This window comes from Crocodylus siamensis, chromosome 1 (assembly GCF_052110815.1).
Source record: "Crocodylus siamensis isolate JL-2025a chromosome 1, ASM5211081v1, whole genome shotgun sequence".
Lineage (NCBI taxonomy): Eukaryota > Metazoa > Chordata > Crocodylia > Crocodylidae > Crocodylus > Crocodylus siamensis.
The window spans coordinates 200,986,695-201,014,490 of NC_143395.1; the positions used below are offsets into that span (position 1 = coordinate 200,986,695).

General features: G+C 45.9%; 1 protein-coding gene across 3 annotated transcripts in view; it reads left to right on the forward strand.

The window, feature by feature from the left end:
* Positions 1–27,796, forward strand: part of SYNDIG1 (synapse differentiation inducing 1) — a 191,801-nt gene that overhangs the window by 60,898 nt on the left and 103,107 nt on the right. For 2 of the 3 annotated variants that reach the window (XR_016443036.1, XR_016443037.1), the window contains exons 3-4: positions 10,570–10,707; positions 12,169–12,319. Coding sequence is in view for 1 of the 3 variants with exons in the window: in XM_090052372.1 (XP_089908498.1) it covers positions 10,570–10,707 (138 nt within the window). In the remaining 2 variants the exon portion in view is untranslated. The remainder of the gene's footprint in view (positions 1–10,569; positions 10,708–12,168; positions 12,320–27,796) is intronic. The other variant, XM_090052372.1, reaches the window with a different exon arrangement.

A 27,796-nucleotide genomic window follows, 5' to 3' on the forward strand; every position in this document is an offset into this window, starting at 1 on the left:
CTTTAAAACAAAAAACAAAAAAAATCACGAGATCTGACCCAATGTACATAACAGGCCATTGAATTCAACCCACATACCCCTATATAAAGCTCAATGACTAGTTAAAGCAAAGCTTTTTGGTGCCAAGACTAAAATGTAGCATGCTGTAAGTGGAGAATGGGAGACACCAAAGTGCCACCCATACCAGAGATTCCTGTGCTGGCAATGAATGGATTAGCTGAGACAGAGCCAGAGGATCCCACACCCCTTGCCCCACCAATTCCTGCCATCTGACCCAAGGAAAAGTCCATCCCAACCCCAAATCTGTGACCAGTTTTGCTTTGAACATGTGAGCAAGGGGTAGTAGCTGAGAGAGTATTCTCTGTATCACTTCCAAGCACTGGTTCACTTTATATGGGGCCCTGTTTCCAGCTGAAGCCAAAAAGGCAAACATAGCATGCATCAATTGTGCATCAGGAGAAGGGAGGAGATCCCCCTCTGCCCCTGCAGGTGACCCATACTCAGAGGCTTAAAGCGTGCTGTTAATTTCAGATGTACTTCAAGAATGGGAACAGACTGCTTCTGTTCATCCTGTTTGATAACACAGGAACAAGGGGACTTCCCATGAAATTGAAAGCTGACAGATTCTAAGCAAAGAGGAAATATTTTCCAGTGCAACCTGTTGTGGAAATGTGGAATTCAGTGCCATCAGATGTTGACAAGACTAAGAATCAAGCATGATTCAAAGGAACTGGGCTTTCATCTGGGTAGTGGGAACATCCAAAGTTATAATTAATACTAACAAGCTTTGGAAGGGACATTACACCTTGTGGTTCAGTGGTTAGGCCTTATCCTAATGATTAGCTGATTTACCTAGTGTAAGATTTCTTGCAATCTGACTGCAGCACCCAGTGCCAGTCCTGGTCCAAGACAGCTCTGGGATGAGCAGGACTGTGCTCTGTGCTGGTATGGCCATTCTGAGGTTTCTAGGGCCCCTATTTATAGGCAGCACATGCCATGCTAATATGATGACTCTGGGTAAAAGATACTGAGGAACATAATGGAGCCATTTCCTGGAGAGAAAAAAACACTCACTGATTGCTGTTTTCCATCCCCAAGGAATCACTGGTGTTGAAGACAAACAGGACTATTATAATACCCTAGTCTGCCCAGTCCAAGCCATTGCCCCCACCCAGTAAACCTGCATTCCATTCCCAGTGCCTGGCTGAGCTACAGCACTGCTTTGGCAAGGCCATCCAGGCTTGAGTTCAAAGGAAGATGGCCACTGCTACAAAATCTCTCACATCCCTAGGAAGTGGTTCCAACAGCTCATTCCATCACACTTAAAAATCCACACCTTGTTTCTGATCTGTGTTTGTCTGACTTGAACTTCCAATTATTGAAGTTATGCTTTTTCTGCTGAATTAGAGAGCTTTCTAATATAAGAAATAATCACCTCATGTAGGCTCTCCTCATGACTAAGGCACCTATTAACTTTCTCTTGGAAAAGCTAAATTAACCAGGCTTCTTTTTTCTCAGTGAAAAGTAGTTTGCCAGACATTTAATCATTCTAATAGCCTAGTTTTTCCTTTGACCTTGGTTTCATGCACTGACCGTTAAGGAATCGTCATGACCAACTCCACCGAAATAACAGTCTTTTGAAGTCTTCTGCCAAAATATACAGCACCCACAAAAGCCATCAGGGTCATTTTGGACAATTCCAACTTTTGCTTTGTAAGAAAAATGAAGTATTTTCCTCCACTTACCCAAATACATTTCCTCTGTCCTCTTTCCCCATCTCCTTTCAGAATTTCTGTAGCAATCAGTTTCTGTGATGGCTGAATCTTTTGATACTTGGGTACATCAGCCGATGCATAGTCCAAGTAGCCTTCCAGACAAATTGACTGTTTGATCTATCGCAGAAAGATGTTTTTATTTTATTGATCCAATCTACCTCTATTTCTTTTTTCCCATGAGAACGAGGAAAGAAGCTGGCTTCCCTCTTTGGCACTGACTGGAATCACAATACGGTTGTCATGCTTTATGTAGTGTTTTTTTCTTTATTTTGACAACTATTGCAGCACTTTTGCCTTTGAACAGCAATAGCAGAAGCCTTGCCTACCTTCTGAAAGTCACCTGTTGGTGAGTATAGGGTAAGCAACATGTGCAGCTCAGTTGGCGTTGGGTTTTAGTTTATCCCAGATCATTTTTTCAGCTGAACTTTATCAGTGCCATGGTGACTATCAGAGTGGACAGAGTTTTCCTCACAGCCACATTTCATACCAAGGGTCATTTGGGAAGCAAAAAACCCATCCCCACTGCAGTCAGAAAGCTGATTAGATCTTCTTGGTTTCCCCAGCACAGTCATGCACACACGTATTTGTAGCTCTAGCAGTGAGGGAATGCAGCACATCTAACCACACACAAACATGTGGCAGCTGCTCAGATTCTACACATTTAACCTCAGAGTTTGTAGTTTGACTTCTAGGGAGAACCTCACTAGTGGTAAATGCCTCCTGCACAGCCTTCCATAAGGTTCTTTCTCTGTATATCTTTTGGTGCTAAGGTTAAAGCAAGTAGCATAGTTGCAGTATCTGCTGCAGGACCAGATGACACGGCTCAAAACAGACTCCTTTAGCCCCCTGTCAAGACAACCCAGTGTAGCCGCATTTGTTCCTCAGAAAACATCCTCTCCCAGATCTTCTCTTCTGCTTTTTCTTTGGTTTCAGCTGAATCAGAATGTGGTTTGGCCTGCACTTTTGATTCTTCCCCTCAGCATTCTGTACAACAGCATGTTCTGAAGTTGAGGAGGAACAGCTGCATTTAAGAAGAAGATAAATGTTATCCTTACTACAAAGGGCATTTGTCTGTTCAACACAGACATATGTAAGGTGCTATATTTAGGGAAGAATAATCAAATGCACAAATACACAATGGGAAAGAACTGGCAGATAGCAGCATTGCTGAGGAGAATGTAGGGATTTTCATAGGTCACAGACTGAATTTCAGCCAGCAGTATGAATCAGTCACAAAGAAAGCAAATGTAATGATCAATAGGACTATTAGGTGTGATACACAGGGGGTGCATCTACATGTGCTGTTTACTACACATGAATAAACTCTGAAGGCTTATTAGTTTGCAGGTTATTGGTCCTGGGCACACTGTCTGAATGTGTGCCTGGCAGCAATTAACTCTGAAGCAATATGCTCTGGAGTTCATTCATGCACAGCACATGAAGCTGGGTCAGAGCAGTCATGGCTGGCAAAGGTCTCTGCGGGGTCAGCCTGCCAGCCTGGGGCTCATCCTCCTGGCTCCGCATGCTGTGGAGGGGTGGGCTGGGGTATGAAGGAGCTTCAGTGCTGGGCTAGCCAGCAGGCAGCCCTTGCAATGAAGCACCATTGTGCTCCAGCCAGCCCCTCCACCATCTACTTATGTGCTACTGCAGAGTTTTTTACTCCACAGCAGGGTAGTACTTGTATTTACAAGTCCTGCTGTGGATTAAATTAGTTTACTCTGGCCTCATAGGAGTGCATGTGTAGATGTTGAGGCATTTACTGCATATCTAATTAGAATCCTAATCAAATTAGGGGACCAATTAAAAGATCTGAATTGATTCAAAGCTCTCCGAATTGATTTAGAAAAGATCTGGGGATTTGGAGAGCTTCGGTGATTTGGACAGTCCCTGGTGACTGCAGCAGGGAGCTGGACCCGGATTCTGAGCTGGTAAGTAGGGGGCAGGGGAGGAGGGGCTTGAGGAGGGAGAAGGGGACTATGGGGGGACCCCTACCAGCCCCTGGCTGGTCCCCCAGCCCCCAGCCTCTGCCCACTCCCCCAGCCCCCACTCTTTAAACAAAAGCCCCACTTACCAGGTGCTGCCAAGTGGGGGGGGCCATCTCTGCTGCTGCGTGGGGGGCTCTGCCATGAGCCCCCAGACTCCCCCCCTGCTCTCACAGGCCCCCATGGCTGCCCTGCCTGTGTGCAGCAGTGGGGGGCAGTGGGGATCGCCCCCCACTGGGCAGCAGCCAGTGTGTGCCAGGCTTTTTTTGTTTGTTTTTTTTAAAGGGCCAGGAGCTGGGGAGGGTGAGGCAGCCATGGTGGGGGTGGGGGTGCTGGGAGAGCAGGGGGCATTGGAGGGCTCGTGGCGGAGCCCCCATGCAGCGTGGGACAGTGGGGGGCAGCAGGGATTGCCCTCCCCCCACCTGGCAGCAGCCGGTGAGTCAGAGCTTTTTTTTTTCAAAGAGCTGGGAGCTGGGGCAGGGCAGCCATTGCTGGAGCTGGGAGAGCAGGTTGGGGATGGGGCCTGTGTGATTTGGAGACTCGGCCGAATCAATCTGGGACAGTGATTCAAATCACAGAATAGAATCACTGTCCCCTGAATCAACCGAATCCGTATCTGAAGCAAATTCTAGCTACTTCACACGGACTTACTAATTAGTCAACTGCCCAGTAAACATCTCATGTGGTTTAACCCAGGAAGTGATAGTTCCACTCTGCTCTTCACTGGTTAAGCCCCATCTAGCACTGTGTGTAGTTCTGAGCTGCATATTTTAAGATGGATGTGGAGAAGTTGGAAAGGGTCCAGAGGCATTCAACAAAAATGATAAGGGGGGTGGAAGGCAAGCTATATCAAGACAGGTTGAGAGGTATATATAGTAAGCATAGGGAAAAAGAGATAAAGGAGGGACATGATAGCAGTCCTCAAATATTTGAAAGGCTATCATAAAGGAGAGGGGAAACAACTGTTCTCCCTGGAGAGTACAGGACACCAAGCAATTAGTTTAAATTGCAGCAAAGCAAATTTAAATTAGATCTCAGGAAAAAAAAATCCTGCTGTTAGAAGAACAGTGAGGCAATGAAATAGACTGCCCAAGAATCTCCTTTGTTGAAGGTTTTCAAGAGGAGGCTGGATCATTATTCATCGGGAATGACTCTTAGGAAAAACATTTCTTTTTTGTTGGGCAAGTTCTTTTTTCTCAAGTGCCAGAATGTGGCAGGTTAGATTATAGGTAACATGCAGGGCACTTGTTATTCTGTAGTGTAACAGAGTTGTCTAAACAGATTCGCTTGGCACAGTATAGAGGGGCTTAACAAAGAATGACACCAAAGGTTTATTTTAAGGAAGAAATACACCCCCCCCCCACCACAAATAAAATAACAAGGCAAATCTCTCCACACATATTAGCCCTGAATAATCTGTATTTCTTATTAGCAACCCATGAGACTTTCTCAACAGTCCTTCAACTCTGACTTCCAGCTGAGCCATAACCAGAGAGTTTTATAGAGGTCTTCCTTACCCATAACCCTTTGCAGGGAAGGAAAGTGCCTCCCCTCTCCCCCAGGGTACTGATAGTTTGACTATCCAATCAGCTGTCTTCCTCTCAGTCCTGGTTCTATATGGGCTTCAGCACATCACTGTGTGGGCTTACAGATTTGATATACTGTGAACATAGTGCTAATTTAATAAATTGCAATGTCTACTTAATTTTCTCAGTAAGATTTTGAGGCTGGCATAACATGAAGTAACTTTGCTTACTCTGCAGTTTTGGTCCATTCCATCAGCCACCTTATAAATCTTCACAGAAGCTCTTACTAAAGTGAAAGCATTCCTTCAAAAACTTTAAAAAAAACCAAAACAGCATAATTAATATTTTTTTCTGCATCAGCTCTCATACAGAGTTACTGAGGAAACTTTGCTCCATTTCATCTTTGGCTAGATGACTTGAGGCCATTTGAAATATCAGACAGTTACTCCCCAGTGTCCACAGATAGGCTGCCCAGCACGGAGCTTTGTCACTTTTGTGCAGTAGATAATCAAAAGATTTTCTACTGTCTTTTCTCCATCTGTCACAGCATTCAAGGAAGGGCATTGTTTCAAGAGACAGTTCAGAAATCTCCAGTGATTTCCTATTTTTCTGCTACTCTTTAAAAACAAAAGCCACTGACACAAAGGAAATTTAAGCAACACATTCTGAAACATCAGAACAGAAAAGTCACTTAGTTGGAAAATATGACAACAGCATCAGCACATCTCTTTTCCACAGGAAGACATTTCTCAATTAATGCCTAGCACCCTTTAGTAATCATGAAGTGAACACTGGATTCCAGGCACAGGCTGATAATTTTGCTAGGAACCCTGCCAGCAGTCCAGTGAGTTCACATGTGCTCATATAATTCAATGTGACTGTAGCTCAGTCTGCTCCACATACTTTCTGAGTGTCTTTGTCCTACACTAAATACCTGAGCCTAGTCTTTGACAAGTCTTTCACGTTTTATCACTTGTTCAGCTACTGGGGGCTTATTGTCACATATTTCTTCCCATTTCCACAAAGCCATTGGTGGAATTCTCGCACAACTCAAACAGTCGCAAGGAACTTTTGAGAATCCCAAGAAGCCTGCTGGAAAGCAGTTATAAGAAGTTTCCATGCCACTGTCTCTGCCTCGAGTCCCCCAAAACATTTCTGTAATTTGGCATCTTTTCCTGCCCAAAGATGGGTGCCACATTTAACCCAGAAATCCAGATGGCATCCTGTTCTAAGATGGAAGGTGTACATATGGGAACACATCCCTGCCACTAGGTTTGTATGGGAGGTCTCCCACAACTATGCTGGGCCTGACAGCATTCTTACAAGCTACTTTTTGACAGATTGTGTTGCACCTGTTAATGGCAAAGAACTGGTAGGGATGTTGAGATGGCCTTAAGCCATCCCTGGGCATTGTCCTAGCCCTAGGCAACTGATACTATTTAGAAACCTTGGAAGCCTAACTCAGAGCCCTGTGGGCTGCAGTGTTGCCTGGAGTCCCCACAGCAACCCCTCTCCAATACAGCACTGGCAGCTACACCCAGTGGATGCCTCTAAAGCCAGCCTCCCTATTATTTTCCACCCTGCTGCACTTATGCAGCCAGACACAGGGCTCTAGGACACCTTCATGCTGCTATGACTTTTACCCTCTGGAAAAAGGTCCAGAGCAAAGGTCTTCACTGTAGAAAGTGTCTAGGCCTTTGGTTGTGAAGACAGACTTCTGTGTTTGAACTGATGGAAGGAGCATTATCCCCAGGTGATTGCATGGGCAATGCAGAAACACTGACTCTGAGATCTGTTAACCATGCCATTTTGCCTCAGTGCAGCATTGGTACAGAAGGCTCTGCACCATTGAAATTTTACTGCGTGCATGTTAGTGTTAATGGCCTGAGACCCAGAGCTGAAGAAAGGAAGCTCCATGCTATAGCCTGGTTGTAGAACATGGCAGTAGACAAAATGTATTATGCATCTGGCTTACTGTGGCCTGTGTGGACAGGAAAAAATATTCAAACTACCTCTTCTTGCCCCACCACCAGTTTCAGTAAAGTCCCAGGAGGTGCATCTACACAAGACACGTACTGCAGAGTTGCCTAATTAACTTCACTGTAAAGTGTTACAGTATACATGTGCAGTGCTATTAGGCTGGAGTAAACTAATTAACTCCACTGTAGAATAGTACTGCCCAGTACAAGTACTGTTCTATGGCAGAGTTATTTACTCCACCACAAGCCATGTGTAGACAGTGTCTAGGCTGCCTGGGGCACAAGGGTGCCCCCACACTATAGGACCCTTGTGCCCCAACCAGCCCCTCCACAGCACATTGAGTTGGGACAGCACCACCCTGGCTCAATGTGCTGTAGTTCTAGGCACATGTGTAAACACTGCACCTGGGAGCAACAAACTCTGGTGCAAACTGTGTCAGAATTTATTGCATCACACTACTTTCATGTGTAGATGCACCCAGTGTATAAACAAGAATGAAAAGTAGTATTCAAAGGGAAAATAGCAACAGCAACAATCAATTTTATGCTCTCTCATGCATGGACTTTTCATACAGTTCTGTGAAATTCCCTTCTAATCACCCCCCAAATTAATTCAGAACTTTCCCTGTGGCCCCTCCTATTCAATTATTGACATCATGTACCTGATTAACTAGAGACACTGCTAAATTGAGCCTCCAAAGCTTACCAGTTAAATTGATAATACTCACAAACACACCAAGACATTTTGTTTCCAAGGGCTTCCAGTCACATACCCCCAGAGGTTCTCACCATTAATCCTGCTTTCCCCCAAAATAATTCTTGCTCCCTGACTTCATCATGACCTTATGTGCAGCCCCCAGCTGGACACACTGCTGCCATATCACTCCTTTGGGGGCTGTTAGCTAAAGAAACCAATGTGCCTTAGCCACGTTGGCCTGATGGGATGCCCAGACACTTCTGACTTTGACCTGGGAGGCTCACCATTAATCTTGCCCATCAGTCTAACCCAGATGTCCTGCTAAATCCCACCCATTCCCCAGTCCCTGCTAGCAGGATGTCACTTAGCTTTGCTTCCTTTCTGCTTCCTTTCTGCAGAGCCTGTCTACTCCTAACTCAATTTTCTTTTCTGCCAAAGAACATGCAAGTCTAGTTTGTTTCCTGTAGCTGGGTGAGGGAACACTCCCTTGGAGGGACCCTCCCAAGCTGGGGCAGAGCCAGACACTGGAGGTACAGAGCCAGCAGGCAGCTACATACCAGAAGGAAATGGCATAGGCTCAAGTTCATTTTTTGAAATGTTCCACAAAACCAGAGGTTTCAGGTTCACACCAGTCATTAAGATTTAGCTCTAGGATGTGCTGCCTTCTCTTACTTCTGGGACAGGACAAGTGCTGGAGAAAACACCTGGGTCTTTCCTTTTGCTCCCATATGGAACTCAAGGTCATTCAGTGCTGCTTACCCTGCAGAGCTGTGCAGGGATTATGACAGGTGGTATGCCAAAGCACCAAGAATGCATTAAAAATGCATCCTTGATGGACTGGCCCAGGCTAACATCCTAAAGGATAGCCAGCACGGGTTTGTTGCGGGTAGGTCTTGTTTGACCAATCTCATTTCCTTCTATGACCAGGTGACCTATCACCTGGACAAGGGAGAAAAGATTGATGTCATATATCTTGACTTCAAAAAAGCTTTTGATCTGGTATCCCATGATCACCTCTTGGCCAAACTGCCCAGTTGTGGCCTTGGCTCCACCACGATCCGCTGGCTGGGAAATTGGCTCCGTGGTTGGACCCAGAGGGTTGTAATTGATGGCAGTCACTCATCGTGGTGCCCTGTGACCAGTGGGGTCCCTCAAGGCTCTGTCCTGGGACCCATACTGTTCAACATCTTCATTAATGATGTGGACATTGGAGTCAGGAGTGGACTGGCCAAGTTTGCAGATGACACCAAACTTTGGGGCAAAGCATCCACGCCAGAAGATAGGCGGGTGATCCAGGCTGACCTGGACAAGCTCAGCAAATGGGCAGACGAGAACCTCATGGTGTTTAACACCGAAAAATGCAAGGTTCTCCACCTTGGGAGGAAAAACATGCAGCATCCTTATAGGCTCAGCAGTGCTACGTTGGTTAGCACTACAGAAGAAAGAGACTTGGGGGTCATCATTGACCACAAGATGAACATGAGCCTCCAATGCGATGCTGCGGCTAGTACAGCGACCAAAATGCTGGCTTGCTTCTCGAGCAAATCCCGGGACATCATTCTCCCCTTGTACTTGGCCTTGGTGAGGCCGCAGCAGGAGTACTGCGACCAGTTTTGGGCTCCACAATTCAAAAAGGATGTGGAGAAGCTTGAGAGAGTCCAGAGGAGAGCCACACGCATGATCAGAGGTCAGGAAAACAGATCTTACGATGATAGGCTGAGAGACGTGGGACTCTTTAGCCTGGAAAAGTGCAGGCTCAGGGGTGATCTGATGGCCACCTATAAGTTTATCAGGGGTGACCACCAGGATCTGAGGGAACGTTTGTTCACCAGAGCGCCCCAAGGGATGACGAGGTCGAACGGTCACAAACTCCTCCAAGACCACTTCAGGCTGGACATAAGGAAGAATTTCTTTACTGTCCGAGCCCCCAAGGTCTGGAATAGTCTGCCATCGGAGGTGGTTCAAGCACCTACATTGAACACCTTCAATTGTAGATTGGATACTTATCTTGCTGGGATCCTATGACCCCAGCTGACTTCGTGCCCTTTGGGCAGGGGGCTGGACTCAATGATCTCTCGAGGTCCCTTCCAGCCCTGATGTCTATGAAATCTATGAAAAAATATGAGTGGGATTCTCCTTCCAGTGACAAGCAGTACAGGTCATGTTGGGGGTGGTAGCTTTGTATAGCCAGGTCCACTGGGCTTCCCTCCATCCTCTCGTTACAGTATCACTTAACTGAAGGTGGCACAGAGTCCTCTCCTCAGAGCATGTAGGATATGGAGGCCTAGTGCATAGCCATTGTCCTAGCTCTTACAGTAGGTCAGTGTGAAACAGTTGCAATGTGCAGACAGAAGTCAATGTGAAACAGTTAGAAGTGACTCCTTAAAGTCTGAAAAACCTTGCTGGGGGGGCTAGTATGGCTACACACAGGTTCTGCCCGTGAGCCCCCACTTCTGATTAGGGCATGGCAGTGGGTCCTGGACTTTAGAAGTGCCCTGGGAATTCCAAAGGATGTTCTACAAGCCCATGGTCACAGGCTGAACCTGGGCAGAGGAGGAAGAGCTGCCTCATTAATTGGAGCCTTTTTCTTTCTCCCCTTCACTCTTCCAGAGCGATTACTCCAGTGACACAGAGAGCGAAGACAACTTCCTGATGATGCCACCCCGGGACCATCTTGGCCTCAGCGTCTTCTCTATGCTCTGCTGCTTTTGGCCACTGGGGATTGCTGCCTTTTACCTGTCACATGAGGTAAGACTGAAATGTTGCCTGCTGTACTCAGACCCCTGCATTTTAACAAGGAGCCCACATGCATCATATTGAGGGAAGGGGTCTGCAGGAAACACCTATTGGGGTTAAACCCACTCTCTGGGTAGAGTGGAGTGGAGTTCTGAGTGTGCACAAAGCACTGGTGACTGCATACCATGGTTTCCTCTCTATATATGTATGTGTGGATGTGTATGTGATGGTCTATATGTGTATGGATATGGGATATACCTCTGTCTGTTTTACCTTGCACCAAGTCGACATGTTAGCTGTAATTCAGGTGGTCTGGTCCCATGTTGCTTCATGGCAGGGCTGCTGTGGATTTTTCTGCTGGAATAAACTTCTGATAGAAAATAGCCTTTCCTGAAAGTCAGGATTTTTGCCCCAGGGAAATCAAAATGCCAGCTTCCTGACTGCCTACCTGGAGAGTAAAACTGACAAGAGTGTCCCAGGCAAGCAGCAAGAAAATCAGATATATTTTATATCCGTTTCTCCCCTTATAATTTTTTTATGGAAATGCTTCCATGAAAAATGTCACTTTTTTGTTCTAATTTGGGATAAAAAACAACTAAAAATATAGTATTTTTCTCTGAAATGGATTGTCATTTTCTAGGCAGTTATAGTTTGGTGTGGCTAATGTCCACTGAACTTTTCTATATCTACTCCATCAAGTGTGTGTCCTCATAAAGCCCTAAGCGCCCGAAGAACAATTACTGAGTCTCTCCAAGTGGAAGATAATGTAAGTGTACAGAAATGGAATCACAGTGGTGGACTCATCAGTAGTTATAATGAAGTGCGCTGCCAATACTAGATAAAAATATGAGAGAAATGGAGCAGCACATCAGAGCAGACTGACTGTACTTCACAAGACTGAAATGAGCTGCTTTCTAGTCTGATTCTGTAATGACCTAGCTCTAAAAGTTTATCAGCATTGAATGTTTTGTCATATATATATGTACCAGGATAGGTGTGAGGCCCTTGAGAACATAGGAAAATGAGAAAACTATTTACTTAATAGTGAGGGAAGAGGTATAAGTCTACATGTTTATATTTTAAATAAAGTACGAGTAATAGGCATTTTATCTCAGCAGCCTTCAAACACCAGGGGAAATTAAGGCTGACCTAGTAGAAAGCTTAACAAGTTTCCTTGTCTGAGTGATATCGATTTCCCCAGGTTTGGGTAGGGAACTTGCAAGCTGGTTGTAAAAGTTGAACGTGAAGATTACATACCTGGAGCATTTCCATACATGTAGTTTATTGTCCTCTCTACTCCACACAATGTTGTCGGCGTGCAGGGTTATATGCAATACCTTTTCTCTTCTTCCCTATTGAGAATTATTCCTGGATGCTGTCAGCAATTGTATACATTTGGGATCTAGCACTGTTGTTTCAGTTGGAAGAAATACAGTGTTAACAACATTACTGTAATACTGGTATTCTTGGCAGGCAGAAAAAATGCAGGCTGGTTTTATCCAGGCAAAATAAATACAGCACAACCTATTCACCAGTACCACCACCAGGACTATTAATCATCATCATCATCATCACCATCACCATCATCATCGTCCCAGATCTGAGATTAGACATACATCAAAAGGTAGGATGCTTGAAAGGATTTCCATATTAAATAGTAAACATTTCAGAGGAACTGCCTCCTACTAAGTGAACAAACAGTAGAAAAAACATGTTTTTTTCTGGCAGTGAAACAGAGAGAAGGCATGCCCTCCTCCCCTGAACAGCCAAGTGATAAGGGCATTTAGACTCACAGAATTACTTGGGGGGCTGCTATGGAAAACCTGAATTCAAGTGACTGCTTTGCCTGATTCAGAGCAGGAATTGAATTTTCTTCTCCAGAGATCCCCAGGCTCTGACCACTGTGTGTTTTTTGAGATCTCTCAGCAGAAATTCCATGCTGGACCTGAGAAACCTGCCCAAACAAACATCTCTCTGAACTAGACACAATTCCATGAAAAGCTTTGTTTTTGACAAATCAGTACTTTCTAATAAAAAATATTTCATTGAAAAGTTCCCAACCAGCTCTAATTGAGGTGAAAGCCCTATATAATTATAAAATAGATAAGGCATGTTATGTATGACTATTCCAAGAACTATATGCAGTTGGACTAACATGAATAAAAGTGTATGAGTGAAGTCCATTCATGCCGCAGGGCATAAGCGAAACATCAGTTGCTTAGGGTTGGGAAGAAATTTTGGCCAAATTAATACCATTGCTTAGTTGGCTATTAGGGAATCTTCTCTGTATTTCAGTTTCATAGTTTCATAGTCTGTAGGGCTGGAAGGGACCTGAGCAGATCATCAAATCCGACCCCCTGCCATGGCAAGAAAGAGTACTGGGGTCAAACGACCCCAGCAAGGTGTTCATCTAACCTCCTCTTAAAGACCCCCAGGGTAGGAGCCAGCACCACTTCACTTGGAGCTGGTTCCAGTCCCTAGCCGCCCTGACCATGAAGTAGTGCCTCCTAATGTCTAGTCTGAATCTACCCTCTGCCAGCTTGTGACGGTTATTTCTAGTCACTCCTGGTAGTGCTCAGGGGAACAGGGACTCCCCCAGTGCCTGCTGGTCCCCTCTGACTAGTTTGTAACAGGCCACTAGATCCCCCCTCAGCCTTCTCTTCTTTAAGGAAGCTGACCTTACTCAGAAAGGAAATGAGAAATGATAGATCATTGGTATAGTTCCTGGAATTTCCCCAGTATTGGTAATTGCTGTGTACCATGATTTTGTATTGTCAGTGGCTCGCGTTTTCAGCCATAGTGATGGATTAATGTAAAAAATGACATTTCATTTCCTCTAAAAAAGCCAGAAGTTTTAAACTGTTTATAATGTGTTTGTGTATATGTTATAGGAAAGCATTATATCCCATTCACATGTGCTTTGTAGCTATACAGTACTTTCAATCTTAAGCTTTTCCCCAATAATACCAGAGACCCTTCTTTAATACATGTGACATTGTAGCACTTGTTGACCTTTGTCATAAACCCTAGACAGAGTATGATGGTCAAGTCTGAAGGTGGGCTGATAAAGTGAAGCTTGGGATTATTATTCATCCTCTGTTACTCAAAAAGAGCCAACTTTTCAAGCATTCAGGGCCATGCGTTCAAGGCCCTGGTGGCCACGCCCTGGTGGCCACAGTGAGAAGCAGGTTCTCGTGAGAAAAAGGCTTCTATTTACCTACCCACAGATGGACTGGATTTGGAGAGCTGCTGCACTGAAATAACTTAGCACCCAGCACAGTCAACTGGTCTGTGTTCAGTATTCAAAGCACTCACTAGTCCATTCCTTATCACCCAGGACACCAATGTGCTATGTTCCTCTTTCCATCTCTCCAGCACAGACACAAAGGATATGGTATTTTGCATGTGCTGCTGCCTCAAGTAGGCAAAGACAGGCGTGTTAAGGTGTCATGGATATTTATAGATGGAAAAAAATAATATTCCCCAGGGCTCTAAAAAAGCATCAGTACTCCTCCAGAGATTCTTTTTGGTACGTTGAATGGTACTGACTGCACCTGCAGAGGCTCCAGCCCAGGCCTCAGACTTACAGGTACTTTGGAAGCTATCTGCATCACATTGTGGAGAAGTAAAGGCACTGCACAGAGGTTGGCAATGGAAGAATCCCACATTCTGGGTCTGGTTAGGACAATTCAAAGGAGAAGTTGGCTTGGAAATTAAATGGATATGGGTGGCAAGTGACTCTGGGAAGAGTCTGCCATGACTGTGCAGCACACCAGAAAGCCCAGTGAGTAGCCACAGTGAACCTGCTCCCAGTGGTTGACTAGTGCTCAGAGCAGTTAGAAAGGGAAGTGTCTTTCCATGAGGGAGGTGCCGGGGCAAAGTGGGGATGGTGTCTCACTGGCGGTGCAAGTCCATCCATACTTGGGGCTCAGGTCAGAGGCTGCCCTGCACTCTTTTCCCAGTCAACTCAGTGATTATTCAGGCTAGGGAATCAAAGGCAGCTCAATGTGATGTTTGTGTACGGTTAGTTACACTAACTTATGTGCCTTAATCATGCTGGCCCAATGGATGTGTGAGGGCCTTTGATTTTTCCATAAGGCACAATAAAATCATTGCATAACAAGAAACAGCTCCTCTTTATCTGAATACAGGTTTCCCTTGCTTTATACTGTACATACAATCCTGGAAAACAGTGCATAACTGGAATTTGCATAAAGGGAACCCACTTGGAAATGTAACAAATACAGATGTGTTCCAAGATCTCGACTGTACTGACCCCCAGACCCATTTCTACCACTTTTACAAGGCAATTTTGGTACTCACCCACAGCAGACAGTATACACAAGCATAGGGCACTATCATAATGGGGATGGCAACTACAGAAACGTGTTGCAGACAATGAGTGAGGAGCACAGATCCACACAGGAGACTACATTTTGGGGCACGTCACTCCAGAAATACAATGCACAAAGCAGCTGACTGCGGGCTTCCACCACACTGATTGCATAAGGGTCATTACATAAGAGTGAATTTGCACATACAAAACCTGCATAAAGCAAGGGAAACCTGTACTCAATTTTTATGTGTGGAGTCTTCCCCCAGGCAAATCTGGGAGAAGTCACTGACTCTTAGGGCCAGAGTCCATTCAATCTATTGGGTGTCTAAATGGACTTAGGCAGACAAAGTTCTTTGGGTAAATCTGATGTTTTTTATTAGACCAGGTAGCAGGACGCACCACCGCCTGGCAGTGCCTGGGCCAGGCAGGACTGAGGGACCTGCTATAGGCTGGACAAAGTCCCTCCACAGGCTGGATCCAGCCCACAGGCCATATTTTACCCATCCCCAGTTTAGGCTCAAACAACTTTGCTGACTTTTTTTTGGAACCTATTTTCTATCTACTTTATCAGTGCTCAGGTTGGAAGATAGAAAAATGTTAGATCATTTTTGGTATTGTTCTCTTTCCCTTTCCTTGGCTGTGATCTACTAGCCTGTGTGGGTTGTTTTTTTTTTAATGGGGCAGCGTACTGGAGCAGTTCTTTTCATTGTGTAAGATGAATGCAAGTATGGACCACTGGACTCTTTCAGGTGACCTCCACCATAGCACAAGCTGGAGGAGTGGTCTGTGACTTTGGCTTCAAACCTAGTAATACCTTTGTCCTTTCTCAGGAGTAGTCACAGCTACACTACAAGCATTTTAACATGAATGAGTCATTCTGATTACTTGTCCAGCCTCCATTAATCTGAAGTAACTCTTAGACATGGACCTTGTCTAGAGTAGTCTGATTTTTAATGACTACAATGGCTTATCAATTGTGTCTGCTCTATTTTGCAGATTTGGGATCAATCACTTTACACTAGTTTTTTTAACAAAGTCAAAATGGAGTCCTTTATATATGATCTTAAACTAAAATTGCAAGTAGTCTACATTTCATAGCTGCAATTTCCAATAAAACCTTTATGAGCAGAAGAAAGGAGAAATATAGTACATTGCTCAGTAGGAAGTCCTATCTCAGGATTGGTGTTGTCAGTTCTTGCATATATTTATTGGTTTCTTTTCCTAAACCTCTAGCCTCTGGAACTGAGCAAGAATCTCGGCTTTCATTTTAAAATAAAATTTGTCGTTTTACTGCTTATGGAGAATAGCATACATGTTTTTCAGCTGACGTTTCAAAAATCAGTAAGATAATAAAAGGAACCCAACATTTGTTATTTTTAAAAACCTCATCACTTTTAGATCAATCTGCTTATTTTTAGGCAAGAAAAGAATTACCTGGTATGGCTTTACCATACAAGGTGTTTCTGAGTGAAAAATAGAAGTGGATTTGCACTGGTTTGAAAGGTTGCATACCATGATTCTTTAGCATGCTGTATCTCAGGAAATTTTGAAGTCATATTACTCGTTAATCTTCATGAAGAGCAGTGCACAGAGCTGGTTTCTGGTTGGATCTTAAGTTAACTGGAAAACATGATGCTGCTTTAACAGAAGTTTTCATGGTAAGCAGCTTGCCTGTTTATATGATAGAAAGCTGGGTTTGTTATAATCAGAGGCTCACTAAAAGTAGTATTTCTTATAGTGAGGCTTAACTATGGAACAGATTAATATTTTATCCCACGGTTCTTGAACTTCCTAGCAGTCAGGGGCAGCATGCCTCTGATGCCACACTAAGGCAAGCCATGGGTCCCTCTGCTCCTCCACGTAAGTGACCTCCCCACTCTCCCCTTCACTGTGGCACTACATGGCCCTGGACTCACTTCCCCATGCTGCTCATTGCACTGTCCACCCCCTGGGAATGGGACAGGAAATGGCAGCCAGTTACCACCCCAGTGAAAGGTGGGTCAGGGCACCTTAATAACCCCTAGCCCCCACAACTTGGTGGGTATGAGGGCCACTCATTGCTACAGCCACTTGAGCCCACAGGGAAACAAAACCCCAGAGGCCCCTGGTTGGGACGCTGGAGAGTGGGGGCAGTTGTGTAGCCTGAGAGAGAGGGCAGTTGTGAAGGCCCTGAGAGGACAGGGGTGAGGTGGCCCTGCACAGAGTAGGTGTAGCAGGATGGAACCCTAGGGTCGCCGTGCTCTCCCCTAGGGTCCTCCGTACCGTGCCAGATGTTCTCTGAGCACCCTCGGAATCTCACCTGCCACGTCTTTGATTTTAGGTATTTATTGTAGGGAGGCTGCCCTTCGTTTCCTTGGCTACGGTTCTGCTGCTACCCTGTGTCTCAGTTCTATAATGGGGTTCTGGGCACCCTAGCCTTATGGGCTATGTGTGGCTCCAACCACCCCTGTACCACGCCCCAAGCCTCGCAGATATCCTGGACGTTGTTTGGTCTGTTTCACTCTCCGCACCCCGCCGGTGGTCTGGCTCATCTCGCAACCTGTGCCTCACCGGTGGTCTGGCTCGTCTCGCAACCGGCACCTCACCGGCACTCTGGCTTGTCTCGCAGCCGGCGCCCCACCATTGCTCTGGCCTGTCCTGCGACCTTTTGGTCTGGGGCTTCACGCTGCCCCCTCTTGCTCTGGGGTTTCTTGCTGCCCCTTTTTGTCCTGGGGCATCTTGCTGCCCTCTCTCTGGGGTTTCTCATTCACCCCGAGCCTCACTGGCACTCAGGCTTTCCTGCAGCCTTATCTCACCCTGCCCCCTTCTCTGGGCTTCTCATGCAGCCCACTCTCTGGGGCTTCTCGCACTGCCCCTTCACTCTGGGGCTTTCCACTGCCCCCCTTCTCGGGCTGGGGTTGGTGCACCCCCAAATGCTATGCCCTCTCTGGCGCTGGGGTCCCCATGCTACCGTGGAGCCCCTATGAGGCCTCCCTCAACCCGTAATAGCCTCACCCAGTCCTCTGGAGTAACAACAACAAAAACACAAGCCAATAGGCTATAACACAAATCTATGCCTCATGGCTAAAACATCCTCCAAATCACACGGCAGGTGTTCCATCGCTCACCCATGTCACTAGCTGCTTGTACATCCAGGCCTTTTCTCTTTCACACATTCAGGGCCGAGCTCCTTCCTCCTTGGCCGCAGGCTCTTCTCTCCCTGGGCTTTGGCCTGCAATTTATATCTAAGCCAGGCCCTGCCCCTTCTTTTCAGCTGACTAAACAGGTGTGTATCCTTAACTCCATCTGGTTGCCCCTAGCAACCAGCACCTGAGCCGCCACTCTGGCTTTCCAAGTAGCAGGTACCTTAGTGCCCTGCTACAGTAGGTTTGCAAAGGAGTAGGCCAGAAGGGCTGTGCATGAGGATGGCTGAGTAGGGTTGAATTGGGAGTAAGCCTGAAGGGCAGTGCAAGGGCCAACCCTGTGAGTAGTTGATTCTGAGAATAATGAGAAGACCCCAGGGTGGGGCATGGTGTAGTGGCCCTGGAGTGGGCATAGGAGGAACCCCATGTAGGGAAGAAAGGCATGTTTATGGATGCCTGAAGCCATAGTTTGCGCCAAAGGCTGACTGGGGGGGCTCAGCCAGAGATTTAGGGGCGAGTCCTGACCCCAGTATGTCCTCCACTGCAAGAAGCCCAAGTGTGGGTCAGACATTATAGCAAGGGAGAGAACAATGACCTGCTGCTCCAGGGGGGGAGTGAGAGTCCTTGTGAGACCCAAGAATACCAGTCATGGTGTGGGTTATGAGCATCATGTGGATGCCATCTGCGAAGTTTGGGCTGCAGTACAGGGGTGGTTGGAGCTGCATACATAGGCCCAGGAGAACAGGGCCACCAAAGGGCAGCCTCCCACCTAATTAAGACATCAATTATTGAACAACAAGGCATGGCAGGAGAGAGAGGCAGGCAGTTAGCCCAGAAGCGGGTGGGCAGGTCAAATTCTAAAAGGCCCTGGGAAGGCTGCCTGTTACAGTTGGTAAAAATGAAACTTTAAAAAAAACTGAGAAGGAAACATTTGGACTGGAAAAGCAAATAACTGAATAGGAAAGTGGTTTATAAACAAGAATCTAGGGGGCACCACTGTTTATTTTAGCCTCTGCAGGAACCATGACAGGTGTGTGGAGTTACAAACTTAACAGTCATCTCAGAGTTACAGGATCCGGGGACACCTCAGAGTTCATCCAATCCAACCGGATGTGCTGTTCCTGAACTACCCCAGACAGGTGCCTGTCCCGCCTCTTCTTGAAACCCTCCAATGCAGCAGATCCCACATCTTCCCTGGGTAGCTTGTTCCAATGCCCTACTGTTCTTACAGGTATTGCATTTTTCCTAAAGTATAGTCTCAATCTGACTTGCTGCAGGGTTACACCAGGGTTTGGCATACCTTTTTGCCACCATGCCTCTGATTCAGCCCTTGATCTACCTGAGGCTTGATTTGGTTCCTTTGGGGACAGTATCTGGCCCGTGGGCTGTAGGGTGCCAACCCCTGGTTTAAACAAACTGCCGTGGGCCCTGTCCTCTGTAGCAAAGGAGAACAGTGTTTCTCCCTCTTTTTTTTACAGCAGTGTTTCAAACATTTGAAACCTGCTATCATGTCCCTTTTCCAAAATACTGATTTTGTTCCTTCTACTTTTCCTCCTCGAGTTGCATCCAACTCTTTTATCACCTTGTCACCTGCCTTCTTTGGTTTGTTTCATTCTTAAAATGCAGTACACCCAACCAGATGCAGTACTTCACCTGAGACCTAACGGACATCAGTGGTACAATCACCTCCCCTGTCTTGCAAGCAATACATCTGCTAATGCAACTCAAAGTTTTATTTGCTTTTCTTTGAAGAGTATCACATGTCTAACACAGACACGTAACCCCCAGATCCTTGTTGGTAGTGCTGCTGCTATGCTAGTTATCCCTCTGGGTTGTACTGGTGCATTTTTATTTTTCTTTCCCTGGTGCAGCAACTGACATTTATCTTCGCTGAATTTCATTTTGTTCTCTAGAGCCTAATTCTCCATTAAAATAAGGTCCCTTTGAATTTTAACCCTATCCTCTAAGGGAGTTGTGGCCAATCCTTTTTGGCAGGCATGCCACAAAACAAGCCCCTCTAATCTGTGCTTCCCAGAGGAGTGCCTGACAGAGTTTGCACACTAGGGCACCAGAATGAAGGCAGGGGAACTCCAGATTCTGACCATAGCCATAGAGAGTAGAGCAGGGACAGGATGCTGAAAGAGGAGAAATCACTGCCAAGAGCTAAGTTAACCATTGCCTGGCCTTATAACCTCTGGATTCTAAGGCTTTATCCAGTTGCAAGCTTGCACGTGTAACTCTGGGTGGCCTTCTTTTGCTTACAACCTGAAGCTCTTGTGTGAGTTCTGAATACCTTGTGGGTGGCTGGGACAGTCCAACCTTGATGGTCAGCAGAGCTTTTGGCAACAGGTCGGACTGTGGGCTGAGGTAGGGTGGGGTGGGGTGGGGAAGCTCAGAGGTTTTTAATGTAGATGCCCAGTGAGATGGGACTGAAGGTGGCACTACATACACATGTAGACAAAGCTTTAGGTGCTTTTATCCAACAACAGAGCTAGTTGCTTCCTTAGGCTAAATACCTTTAAACATCCAGTACCACGTTTCTCTTCTGTTTGGCTGAAGACTGCAGTGCAGAAATGCAGGCCCAAACACCTTCCATCTACCACATAGTCTGTGGCTTATATTACACTTGTTAATTACAACCTTCACACAGTGATCTAGGTGCCAAATCTCTGTAATTAATTTGCATCACCTCACACTTACTTGAATAGCGGAGTGAAAAAAAAGTAATTAATTTTTGTTTTAAAAAAGTAGGAATTACTGAATGGTTACTGGGAGTGTTTTCTTTACCTGAAAGGTTTTAAGTGAATGAAATGTTGCTGATGCTCCTTTCCCTAAGTTATTTTGAAGAATTGCAATTCAGTTAAGAATAAACAAAAGAGGTTTGGTGGGGGGGAACATTTCAAACATTTTCAGAAAAATAGGTTTTTTCCCCCTTTTTTTGGACCATGACTGAGTTAAGCCATGTCACATCTGTTGATTCAGATGGAGCTTTTCAAAGGCTTTTCAGGGAGCAAAGTTCCCAGTATAAGTGAACTCCATTTAACTTGTTCTTTCACATGACATGAAGAATAACATAGAGCACTTTCCATCAGTAGTGCTCAATGTACTTTACAGAAGAGGTCAGTTTTGCAATCCCTACTTTATTGATGGGGAAACTGAGGCACAAAGAGATGAAGTAACTTGCCTAAGGCCACCCAACTGGACAGTAGCAGAATTAGAAATAGAATATAGGTGTCCTTTGGCCAAGTGCACCATCCACCAGGTAAAGTGATCTCATCATTGTCACTGTTATTTGACAATTTAAACCTCACAAACAGAAATCAGTGGGAGATACAAACAAAAGGGAATGGTTTACAGCCCAAGTGTGCTAAGGGCTGGAAAGTTCTGTGTTTAGAAAAATTCCTCAGTCAAGTAGTTTGCAACAAATTCTATCATAGGAGCAGCAATGTCAATTGATGCCATTCAGGGCAGCAGAGGCCATGAAAATATAGAATGGGATTATTGACTTAAATTTTCAAATGGCATTAGTGATTTTCCAGGGTCTCTGCTTTCAGTTACCCAAGTTGTGATGCCTTAAAAAGCGGGTGACTTCCAGAAAGGGCTGAGTGTTTCCCTCCCCAAAAGAAATCCTGGCCCTTTAAGATATCTAAAGTTGATCCCTTGCAATCTCCAGCTGCTTTAGAAAATGCCAGCCCTGCTTTCAGACACCTCTGGGAAGGCTTATGTTGCTGTTCCCATATCAGATCTGTTCGGTGAATACTTGATCCTCTCTGTGCTTTCAACCTGATCACTTTCATGAGCGCTACATTCACTTTCTAATGAGATAAGGGGCAGTATCGGAACAAGACGACTGAGGGAGCACACTTTGAGCAGTCTCTCCTGAGAATTCTAAAAAAGAAGAAAGTCTCCTTTCCCATCCTAATAAAAAGAAATGGTTTTAGAAGGTTCATGCTGTAAAAAGGTTTTGCAAAGGAACAACATTCATCCAACCTTTTATTTTTTCTAAATTTTGGGATTGAGTCAAATTTAGAAGCATTCCATCAGTCTCCTCCTCTCAAAAAGCTCTTATGAGGGAGCATTTTCCAAAGGTTGGAACTGCAGCTGTCTTCAAAGCTGACCTCCCCACAAGCCTCCAAGTACAGGGATTGTCCAGTCATCACAGCGTACTTCCCCACAGGGAAATGGTGCTTTTGTGCAATGCAGACTTCCAACCCCTGACTAAAAGACACATTGATCTATTGGCTCCTTGACAGCTTCTTAAATATTAATAGTTAATTATCATTGATTCTTTTTAATTAATATTTATTCATTCTCAGTGTTTGCAGACACCTCAGTCGTGAGGTCTGAACCAAAAATCATTCAGGACCTCAGCTGGGGCAAATCACTGCAGCCCCAGTGACTACAACACAGTGTCACTGGCTGGGGATCTGCAGTGCTGACTTTTGTGACAACTTGCCTGAGTGACAACCACAGAATTAGCCCCTCATTGGAGGCAGGCAGGCTGAAGCCTGCAAAGTCAAGCATTCACCAGTTAGTATTCAGGTTGTCTGTTCTAGCTGCGTGGAGCCCGCCTGTGGGTCCATCTTTAATCCAATGCCCATGGCACCCTGCCTTGCTCAGTGAGAGGGCAGTTGTTCAGGCTGTCTTTTATCCTCCTCCTTCAAAGCATGTTCCCCAACCTTCTTTATTGCACTCCAGGCGAGCCCCCTACTGATCACAGAATCATTCATTTCTTCTCAGGCATTTTTAGGCTAGTCACTGAGGACAGAATTCTATTTTCATGTGTTCCTAAATGGCAGTTTTCTATCTGTGTAAGTGGTGTTTTTGGCACTTATGTACAGGTAGTGATTCTGTGACCCCTGCCCTATAGACTCATAGAGCATGTGGGTGTAGATTGAGCAAATGTCATAGGCTGCCTACTGGTTGGGTATATATGCAACTATAAACACACACATGTTATGTCATAGGCTGCATACTGGTTGGGCATATATGCAACTATATACACACACCCATTGGAGGCATAAAAGCATCCAAGTTGCAAAAGCATAGCCAGTTAGAAACCTGTAGCTGAGAAGGACACTTCCCAACACAGTGCTCTAACCACCATGCCACAGTTCAGGTGTTATTCAGTTCTCCTTCTGAAGCTGGCCCCTGGGGAGCCACAAGAGGGAGATATGGGTGGGGGGGGTAGGAGGAAAGAACAAGTGAGAGGCTGTGCACCTCAGTGAGGTGGCTGCTGCTCTGGAATTGAGCGGCTTCTGGGTTCTAGCTTGGACCCTTCCTCCCCCCGGGACAGAAATGTGCTTACTGCTTTTAAATACAGGGTGCAGTGACTTATCTTCCAGGGACCTGCTGGAGAGAGCACTGGATAAAGCCTGAGCTAGTATTTACATTACAATGCTAGGGCATCAGAGTGACACAGGTTCAAACCCTCTGTAGGTGATTGGGGCCAGAACCTGGCAAATGTCCTAAAGATTTGGCTTTTGCTATGCTCAGGCTCAGGTATGCTTGTACATATCAGGCTCAGCCTCTGCACCCAGTAGGGACCTGGCAAGAGAACTGCCATTTAGGGCAAACAGGGTTTGAGGATTCCACCGTGAGTGTTTCCCAGAAACTCATGACTTTATCTGCCCAGTGTCCCAGGGAGAAGCTGGCATGCATTTTCATGAAGCAGTCACTGTTAAGTAAAAGATCGACCCAAACAGCTCGCATGTAGTAGAGTTCTAAATGTTTAGACTGAAGAATTTAGGCAGCCTTAATTATAGGGGCCTCTGCCAGTTCTTTTGATAATCTCTCCCTTTCTCTTTCTGGCTGTAGGTGTGGATGTGCCTGTTTACATATGCGTGATTATTTATATATACATGTGCATATGCATATATACATATATACAATTTGTTAGCACACTAGGCTTGCAGAGATTAGCACTTGAAAGGCTGGGAATAACAGTTAAGGAAACAATAAATGGCCTTCAACAGCACTTTTATTCACATACTTTTCCTCCAGTATATCATCCCCCAAGCTTCCCAGGGTTGTGGGTACCTATCTTCTAGGAGTTATGAAGGGCTGTACTCTCCACTGTAGGCTTTGTGCCTGATGGCAGTTACATTTCCTCCCACCCTTTATCTCCCTTGTCCCTTTAGGCTGCATGCTCTGTGAAACAGGGAGTGCCTCTTACTGCATGCGAGTACAGGATCTTGCACACAGAGGACCAGGTCTCAGTGGTAACTGGCAGGCACTCATGCAATGCTAATAATAAGGGATAACTAGAGAGCTATGCGCTGTGATACAGATGGAGGTGGAGAGAGGAGTGTATGGTAGGTCGTACTATGAGAGAGAGCAGTGTATGTTAGCATGACCTCCTGGTCCCCTTCTCAATGGTTTAGCACAAGCAGGGGTTCACCTTGGGAACAAATTCAGAAAAAGAGAGGACACATTTGGATTGCTAGGAGAGGCAGCAGCCTTCCTGCTACACACATGGCAGGGCAGGCTCCCAAACATCTCTGATGTCCCTCCAGGTGGGGAGCCCCACCTGGAGGGGCAGTGTCCTGACTTCTCTGGACAAAGGAGCCATGCCAAACACACACAGACCCAGCCAGGGCAGCAGTGATCTCACAGTATTAGCTGGCTGAGTTGTGGGGACTAGAAGGAGGCACCAGAAAGCTACCTCTGCCTGCAACAAGCACTCTGTGGGGCCTGACTTCTACTGCCCTAAAAGAGAGAAAGCAATCAGGCTCTTCCAGAGTTCCCCAAAATCCACAGTTGTTCTGCCCACTAAAACCCTGGGGTGGCCTATGGCTATAGCCAAGTGTGCAGTTATATAGTACCTTGAGCTGCTCAGGGTCCCTCCTGCGCCCCACCTCCTTGCTGTTTTAGTGGCCCAGTACTGTCCAGAAGAGAGTAGGAGCCCAATACTGAACCCTTGCATGGGGTCCCCAGCAGAGGCATCCTGCCTCATCTGCATTCTGGAGCATCTTCTGACATTCTAGAATGGATTTGGTCCACTATGATGCAGCCCTTTGGGCCAAAGGATGAGAAGAGACCAACGCCTCTGAAACAGTTCCTACAGAGCAGAGAGCACCCAGAGTAGGGCAGTACCTCATCTTAAGGCATTAAGGTGGGGGCAGGATCTGGGGGAACGTTTGTTCACCAGAGCGCCCCAAGGGATGATGAGGTCAAACGGTCACAAACTCCTGCAAGACCGTTTCAGGCTGGACATAAGGAAGAATTTCTTTACTGTCCGAGCCCCCAAGATCTGGAACAGTCTGCCAGCAGAGGTGGTTCAAGCACCTACATTGAACACCTTCAAGAGTAAATTGGATGCTTATCTTGCTGTGATCCTATGACCCCAGCTGACTTCCTGCCCTTTGGGCAGGGGGCTGGACTCGATGATCTCCCGAGGTCCCTTCCAGCCCTGATGTCTATGAAATCTATGAAAGGTTGTTGACAGATCTGGGGTGGGGGGAAGAGCACTTTATCAGAAGAGGAATCACATCAGTTTGACTCAGCTCGCCTGCAACTGTATAGTTTGTGCACTTCAGTGAGGCTTTTTGGCACTGTTGTCTAATAGCTGATTCAATCAGCTATTAGATTAAAGTCCCCAAAAGCCCTGCTGAAGCACATGAGCTATACAGATGCTGGGCAAGCCAGTCAAACTGATGTGGCTCCTCTTATGGGCATGCACTATGCTCAGTGCAAGGGCGTGCCAAGGTGAAAATAAAACACTGTTTTGTTTTGTTTTTTCCACTTCTGTAAGCACCCAAAGAGCCCAGGGGAGTTTCCAGTGAATTAACTCAAAGTGGAGGAGTTGTCACAGTTCAAGTAATGTGGACACCAAACCCTACAGCCCTTTCTAAAATATATTGACTTAAGTGAGGATCCAGAAGACTACTTATGTTGAGGCAATTTCCATAGTGGAGCCATAAGCAGAGACACAGATACCAGATAGAGGCTACTTTGTCACTAAGCAAAAGATAGGACAACTGTATAGAGATGCCCAGGGAATCAAGGGTCCAGAGCAGACTAAGAAGATGGTGCCTACCCAATAGGTAGCACTCGGCACAGGCCTGGTATTGTAGTGATCAGCTGGTTTAAGGAATACGGGCATACATGAATGAGATGAACTAAACAATGAACTTTTTTGTGGAGCAGTAGACTATCTCTGCAGACCCTTTGTCTCTCCAGTCAACTAACCACCCTAATTGAGGGACCAAGTCCCAACTTGTGTAGTCTTTTAAAAGGGATATGTCTAAATTATAACTTTTATCAGCACAGGTTTTTCAGAGTTGACAAGTGGGTTAAAACTTGGTGTAATATCCATCTGCCAGGGGACACTTCCAGCAGCACATCACCCCTTACTACCATGCTGCCCTGTGGTGTGAGGGACCCGATTCTTTTTTGTTTTTGTTTTTCCAGTAGAGCCTGCCTACCTCTCCCATGGCTGAGGGACAACCAACGTGCTGGTAGGCCGAGCAGCCCCTAAGCTGCAGGGGACCCTAGTCCTTCCCTCTGAAGCAGCAGTGACCCCCAGGGCCATCTGGATGGGCTGCTAGGGGTGCTGCCTCAGCTGGGAGGCACCCAATCCAACTCTTCCCCAAGGCCACCCAGGCTTCCAGCACCTCATTAACCATCCCTGCTGTCTTCTCCAGCCACCAGCACACCCAGGTTCCCTCCTGCCTCCTGCCCACACTGCCCCAGGGGCAACCCAGTCTGTTCCCAAGCAGCCCCAGGTGTCCTGGCAGCCACAGGGGCCTGCTGAAGGCAGAAGCAATGAGGGGCCCAATCTTTTTTTCAGTGGAGCCTGCCTGCCTCTCCCACAGCTGGAGAGCAGGCTGACAGATTAGTGGCTGCAACATTCCAAGTTGCAACATTGGAAACTAAACTGCACCGGGATGTGATTTAGTTTGTGAAGATGCAAACTCATTTAAAACCCCCAAAACTCACATACGTGTCAAGTATGACATCATTAAGCTGCACACAGGGAAATGTTCATCATCTGTACATGGTAACATCATCATGTGTATAAGCACCCTTCGTGCTTAAGTGCAATTCTGTTCCACCCTGATCAAGTCTTGAAAATTCTTTGATGTATTGATTTTTGTAATATGTTGTCATCTGACCCTTAAGACTATGTCACAAAAAAACAGCAAGGCGGAGGAGGACCCAACCTTTTGCATTAACTCTTTTTCAGGGACTTGAACAGGGTGGGAAAAAATCATACTTGGGTGTCTAAGTCCACTTATGAACCAAATAGTGAAATAGGATATAGGTATGAAATATTTTCCCTGTCCTGCAGCCTCTTCTTGTCTTTCTATTACTTATGATTGCTGTTCCCCTTTCTCATTTCTATGATGCCTCTGAAACCATGGGAATAATTGTGGGATAAATTAACTGTATGTATTATAACCTTCAGATGACTTTACGTGTAGTCCAATTGCTCAAACATGGCCCAGTGCATGGTACACCCCACATAACCACACTCTAGCACTTTGTCTCCGGTCATGTCTACACAAGATGCTGATTGTGTACTAGCCCAATACTATTGCGCAGTAGCATCATATGGCAATAACCATGACATGACGCTACTGCACAGTAGTATTAGGATACTGTGCAGTAGCATCACAAAAAAGACGTTAATCAGCACTAC